The 6,852-nt window shown below is 40.8% G+C and overlaps 1 protein-coding gene across 1 annotated transcript; it reads left to right on the forward strand.

Annotated features, from left to right (window-relative positions):
* Nucleotides 1-1,248: 1,248 nt before the first annotated feature.
* On the forward strand, nucleotides 1,249-2,226 carry LOC101154407 (olfactory receptor 4K3). Its single transcript, XM_019009408.4, has one exon. It carries the CDS (start codon nucleotides 1,249-1,251, stop codon nucleotides 2,224-2,226), a length of 978 nt encoding a protein of 325 aa, XP_018864953.4.
* The last annotated feature ends 4,626 nt before the right edge of the window (nucleotides 2,227-6,852 follow it).

A 6,852-nucleotide genomic window follows, 5' to 3' on the forward strand; every position in this document is an offset into this window, starting at 1 on the left:
TCAGTGAGACAGAGATTTCCTTAATCAGCCGTTACAACTTTTGAGGTGTGTTATATTACATAACTTATAAATTCATTACTATCTTCTGTCTGATGTAAACTTATCTCAACAGTTGCTCCATGTAAACTCTGGAAACAGGAAGAGTGTTTTTTGTTTCAAACAGCTTCTGTGAAATCAATAATTTCTAGCATTTAAAAATTGCCTGGCTTCTGGCAGCATGGTATTTAACAGTCTTTCTATTTAAAATGTACTTAGAAATGTATGAGTACTTCAGGCTTTAACCAGAACATGTTCATTAGCCTCTGAAAAATGTATGGCATTGGTGACATACATCAAGTGTCATTCATAATATCTACATAACTAAAATAAAGAAAAAATAATTAGAGGTGATTTCACTTTTTTTTTTTTTTTTTGAGGCAGAGTCTCACTCTGTCACCAGGCTGGAGTGCAGTGGCACGATCTTGGCTCACTGCAACCTCTGCCTCCCGGGTTCAAGCGATTCTCCTACCTCAGCCTCCTGAGTAGCTGGGATTACAGGCGCATGTCACCCTGCCCAGCTAATTTTTGTATTTTTAGTAGAGACGGGGTTTCACCGTGTTGATCAGGCTCGTCTCGAACTACTGACCTCGTGATCTGCACGCCTCGACCTCCCAAAGTGCTGGGATTGCAGGTGTGAGCCACCGCGCCCAGCCATTTCACTTTTATTTTAGACAATCTCCATTGGCAAATTGAAACAGATGATGTTTCTCTGTAGCCATCCTCCTTCCCTCATGTTTGATTCCTTTTTCCTAGCCACTGCAAGAGACCAGTGCCCACATCCTTCCCACTATTGTGTTCCCACTAATAATAAGCTTTGATCCTCAAATATTCCTCCTCTGTCTTTCACCCTTCATGATGTTTGAAAAAGGTTTTTACTCCCTTTTCTTACAAAAGGCTGCTGTCAGCAAGCTGTGAAATTTAAAAAGTATTTCACAGACTGAGGAGTAAATATTTGAAACCATTAATTTTTATTTATTTTATGAATATTTGTATTTTACTTGTAAAACAAATTGCTAAGTCATAAAAAATAATATGTAATTGAATCATTTGAAATATCTAGAAAGGCCATTGGGAAAAATATTTGGCCACTGTGAGTCCGGAAAAGAGACAATAGGGAACGATGGTAGGCTGCCACTAAATTAGTCTGTGCAAAAATCCCACTTTGAGTTTGATTGCTATATTTTTTCCTAGTTCTTCTCCCAACTGGAAATGCTAGAGTCCTTCCAGAAATCAGAGCAAATGGCCTGGAGCAATCAGTCTGCAGTAACCGAATTCATACTACGGGGTCTGTCCAGTTCTTTAGAACTCCAGATTTTCTACTTCCTGTTTTTCTCCATAGTCTATGCAGCCACTGTGCTGGGGAACCTTCTTATTGTGGTCACCATTGTATTAGAGCCACACCTTCATTCCCCTATGTACTTTCTGCTGGGCAATCTCTCCTTCATTGACATGTCCCTGGCCTCATTTGCCACCCGCAAAATGACTGCAGACTTCCTTAGAGAACACAAAGCCATCTCTTTTGAAGGCTGCATGACCCAGATATTCTTCCTACATCTCTTAGGGGGTGCTGAGATTGTACTGCTGATCTCCATGTCCTTTGATAGGTACGTGGCTATCTGTAAGCCTCTACGTTACCTAACAATCATGAGCCGGAGAATGTGTGTTGGGCTTGTGATACTTTCCTGGATTGTCGGCATCTTCCATGCTCTGAGTCAGTTAGCATTTACAGTGAATCTGCCCTTCTGTGAACCCAATGAAGTAGACAGTTTCTTTTGTGACCTCCCTTTGGTGATTAAACTCGCTTGTGTCGACACATATATTCTGGGGGTGTTCATGATCTCAACCAGTGGCATGATTGCCCTGGTGTGCTTCATCCTCTTGGTGATCTCTTACACTATCATCCTGGTCACTGTTCGGCAGCATTCCTCTGGTGGATCCTCCAAAGCCCTCTCCACGTGCAGTGCCCACTTTACTGTTGTGACCCTTTTCTTTGGCCCATGCATTTTCATCTACATGTGGCCTTTCACAAATTTCCCAATAGACAAAGTACTCTCAGTATTTTATACCATATTCACTCCCCTCTTGAATCCAGTGATCTATACCCTTAGGAATAAAGATGTCAAGTATTCCATGAGGAAACTAAGCAGCCATATCTTTAAATCTAGGAAGACTGATCATACTCCTTAATTTTCCTCATAGGAAAATAAAATACCTGTTCAGCATTTATCCCCCTCATTCAGTTGGTCAACATATTGATGCTATTGCAAGAAATCAATTAGTTCATGGTAGAACTGTTTCTAGAATCAGCCTCAGCTGTCATGAGGTTCTGGTCATATTGTTTCTTACACAACATAACATTTACTATAGAGCATTATAAAATGTATACTTCATATGTTAGTGTGAAAGGACCCACAATGTCGAATATTTACTTTTTTCAGATCTATCTGAATATAATTTCCTTTGAGACTTTCACATGTTTTAAGAAAGAGTAGATTTCCTCCCTATCTCTAGCAATAGTCTGTAGGAAAAAAGACAAGTATAAAAGCAGCAGCACCTAGGATAGTACCCCATACACTAAAGTAGCAATAGAATGTTTATTGCTGACAAGATGCTAATGAATGTGGGTTTTTTGTAGCTCAAAATTCAGAAGGCAATAGAGGGTTTTTGGTAAGTAAAAATATTTGCCATTTAATATGTTTGTAACCCATTGTGGGTAAGAATAGGAATGTATCTTACTTATCTTTAGTTCCTACGTTCCCTAGAGTGGACTTCATAGTTTTAAAACAGTATAGGAAACTCCATGCAAATTCTTATAGTCATATCTATATCTATGTGTATCTATCACATCTATCTACCTATCTATCTATCTATCTATCTATCTATCTATCTATCTATCTAAGATTAAAAGGAACCTAGAGTACTATACAACAAATCTCATCCATAGCCCTGTTCTACAAAAGATAAAAATAAGACCCAATGATACACTAGGTTTCTCAAAATCATGCTAATTAGAGACAAAATCTACATCATTCACTTAAAAATATAGATATTTATTTCTTAAGCAGTAACAAATTGTTTTGGTGTTATGATGTTTACTGTACCATTTTTTTTAAATTTTTTTAGTATTTATTGATCATTCTTGGGTGTTTCTCGGAGAGGGGGATTTGGCAGGGTCATAGGACAATAGTGGAGGGAAGGTCAGCAGATAAACATGTGAACAAAGGTCTCTGGTTTTCCTAGGCAGAGGGCCCTGCCGCCTCCCACAGTGTTTGTGTCACTGGGTACTTGAGATTAGGGAGTGGTGATGACTCTTAACGAGCTTGCTGCCTTCAAGCATCTGTTTAACAAAGCACATCTTGCACCGCCCTTAATCCATTTAACCCTGAGTGGACACAGCACATGTTTCAGAGAGCACAGGGTTGGGGGTAAGGTTATAGATTAACAGCATCCCAAGGCAGAAGAATTTTTCTTAGTACAGAACAAAATGGAGTCTCCTATGTCTACTTCTTTGTAGCAAACACAGTAACAATCTGATCTCTCTTTCTTTTTCCCACATTTCCCCCTTTTCTGTTCGACAAAACCGCCATCGTCATCATGGCCCATTCTCAATGAGCTGTTGGGTGCACCTCCCAGACGGGGTGGCAGCCAGGCAGAGGGGCTCCTCACTTCTCAGGCAGAGCGGCCGGTCAGAGACACTCCTCACCTCCCAGGTGGGGTGGCGGTGGGGCAGAGACACTCCTCACTTCCCAGACGGGGTCGCGGCCAGGCAAAGGCGCTCTTCACATCTCAGATGGGATGGCGGGGCAGAGGCGCTCCCCACATCCCAGACGATGGGCCGCCGGGCAGAGATGCTCCTCACTTCCTAGACGGGATGGCGGCCAGGAAGAGGCGCTCCTCACTTCCCAGACTGGGCAGCCGGGCAGAGGGGCTCCTCATATCTCAGATGATGGGCAGCCAGGCAGAGACGCTCCTCACATCCCAGACGGGGCAGCGGGGCAGAGGCGCTCCCCACATCTCAGACGATGGGCGGCTGGGCAGAGACGCTCCTCACTTCCTAGACGAGGTGGTGGCCGGGCAGAGGGGCTCCTCACATCCCAGACAATGGGTGGCCAGGCAGAGACGCTCCTCACTTCCTAGACGGGGTGGCGGCCAGGCAGAAGCTGCAATCTCGGCACTTTGGGAGGCCAAGGCAGGCGGCTGGGAGGTGGAGGTTGTAGCGAGCCGAGATCAGGCCACTGCACTCCAGCCTGGGCAACATTGAGCACTGAGTGAGCGAGACTCCGTCTGCAATCCTGGCACCTAGGGAGGCCGAGGCTGGCAGATCACTCGCAGTCAGGAGCTGGAGACCAGCCCGGCCAACACGGCGAAACCCCGTCTCCACCAAAAAATACAAAAACCTGTCAGGCGTGGCGGTGCGCGCCTGCAATCCCAGGCACTCGGCAGGCTGAGGCAGGAGAATCAGGCAGGGAGGCTGCAGTGAGCCGAGATGGCGGCAGTGCAGTCCAGCCTTGGCTCGGCATCAGAGTGAGACCGTGCAGAGGGCGAGGGCCAGGGCAAGGGCGAGGGTGAGGGCGCTACTGTGCCATTTTTTAATCCAAAGCCACATTGTAAATAGTGGGGTTTAAAGGATCCGAGCCATTCTCCCTATGGTTAAACACAGTATTTGATGTAAGGACTTCATTAAACAGAGGTTCCTCAACATATATATCTAATAAGTGGAGGTTTTAGAAAATACAAATCATCTAGTCAAATCTATTTATTTTACAGATGATGAAATTGAGAACCAGGGAATGATGTTACTTTCCCAAGTAAGCTATTCAATGAAAGAATCTAGCATAAAAGATGCTCTCTCTCTCTCTCTTTCTTTTCCTCTCTATTGAACTAGGGCCAGATTATCTCCAAGAGCATTTTGGTCATTGTCATTCTGAGAGCTACATGTAGAAGAAATGTTTAATGTATAAAACTGAACTATTGTAATCACTAATAATTAGCCAATTCCCTAGAATTGTCAAAATTTACATAATATTCTGATTAATATTTCCTTAGCCTGAGTATAAATACAGATGGATATTTAGATGACTGATGGATAGATTTTAAGGAGTCGAATAGATAAAATAGCCAATAGGTAAGTATATGGGCAGATAGATTAATAAGTTGATGGATGGGTGGATACATATATATACATATGGCAATATAGGTGGATAGATAATTTATCAATGATAAAGAAATGAATATACATCTTACTATACTGACTCAATAGTTTCTATGGGTTTATATTGAGCCTGTACCAACTGTAAATTGCCTTCCTTGTTTAAAATTGCTGTAAAAGTTAAGGAAGTTGGCATAGTTAAAAAGACATAATCTTAAAAGTGTTTCTTGTGATGAAGTACAGCCAATTCAATTTATGAATGTGTTTAATGATTACTGGAGAGATCTGATAATGAATAAAGGTTAAACAAAAAATAGTAATAATGTTATTTATTTATATGGCTCTCAGAACATTATAAACCTGCCTTCTCAGTCCTTGTAATAAGACCAAATCTCTTAAGTTGGGTTGTTCATATTTTGTTTTAGTCAATATTCGATGGTTGGCTGATTGAGGTTGAGAATATAGTATAATTGTTTCCTTATCAGGCTATGAATTTTGTGTGCCTGTTCAGCATCTTAATATATACATTACCGGAATTATAACCAAATAAATGTCATGGTGTCCATTATATTAAAGTTTGCATATGCTGTAAAGTACAGCCATCAGTTCTAAGCCTTAGGAAAGCAACCTGGGAAATTAACCCTGAAGAAAAAATACAGATAGGTGATATAATCACCAACCTAAGAAAATTTGAGTAAAGGAGTATTCCAGTTCCCATTCTAATCCATCCATTGATGGAGTCCTCTCTTTCCCTGCCTCATATTGTCTATTGACAATCACTTATCTGAACATGCTCTTTAATCTTTGATTATCATAGTCACAGAAAAGCCTAACACTGAGTGTCTATGGTTCATTGTTAAAGACGTACCTAGCAAACACTTTAAGGGACTATTGAGTATAATTTCAAGATGCTATGTCTTAAACTCCAAGAGTTGTTGGCCTAATCAAAGATATCTGAAGTGTGGTTCTGTAGAGTCATTTAATTTATTTCTTCACTTTTTCTTTTTTTAATTGACTTGATTTTTCTGTTCCTTATTTACCTCCATTGAGTTTACATGATTTTAGAAGTTGATTTCTAATTATGGTCTAATAAATGAAACCAGGAGTAAATGTAGAGAGATGTAAAAACACTTCCCATTGTGCAAAAAATTCAATGTATACATGCACAAACAAAATTTAGAGTTGTCTCAAACTGGATGAGCTTCAAACACTGAGACCTCAGCACCAAACTTCATTCCTGGCATAAAAGTTCCTTTAGTCATACTTCTCTCCCCACAGCAAATACATTGCCTGTACTTAAACAACTACTTTCCCCAGCTCATCTTAGAAGCTGAGATGATAATCAGCAAAGTGCTCTTCCATATGAGACGTGGTCGGGGAATTGTGAAACTTCACTATAGGAAACTTGACAAAGAAAGAATGTGTTTGATATGCCATTTTTTTCTGGTCAGTTATAATTTTGTCCCACTCTTTTTCCAGAAAATCTATTTTTAAAATAATTTTACAATATTTGTTTCAAAATTTTCAATGGTTTTAGAACTAAAATACAGTGCAGTTTTATAACGTCACCCTTCAGGTTTAATCTAAGCCCCGTCTCTTCAGGGAATCTTCTTCGATTCTTTTATTGACCTCTCTGTCTTTATTTTTTTCAGGGCTAATATGTC

This window comes from Gorilla gorilla, chromosome 15 (genome assembly GCF_029281585.2).
Source record: "Gorilla gorilla gorilla isolate KB3781 chromosome 15, NHGRI_mGorGor1-v2.1_pri, whole genome shotgun sequence".
NCBI lineage: Eukaryota > Metazoa > Chordata > Mammalia > Primates > Hominidae > Gorilla > Gorilla gorilla.

What these genes read in the sequence shown, in the direction of transcription:
- LOC101154407 (XM_019009408.4), top strand. Translation starts at nt 1,249, where the DNA reads ATGCTAGAGTCCTTCCAGAAATCAGAGCAAATGGCCTGGAGCAATCAG.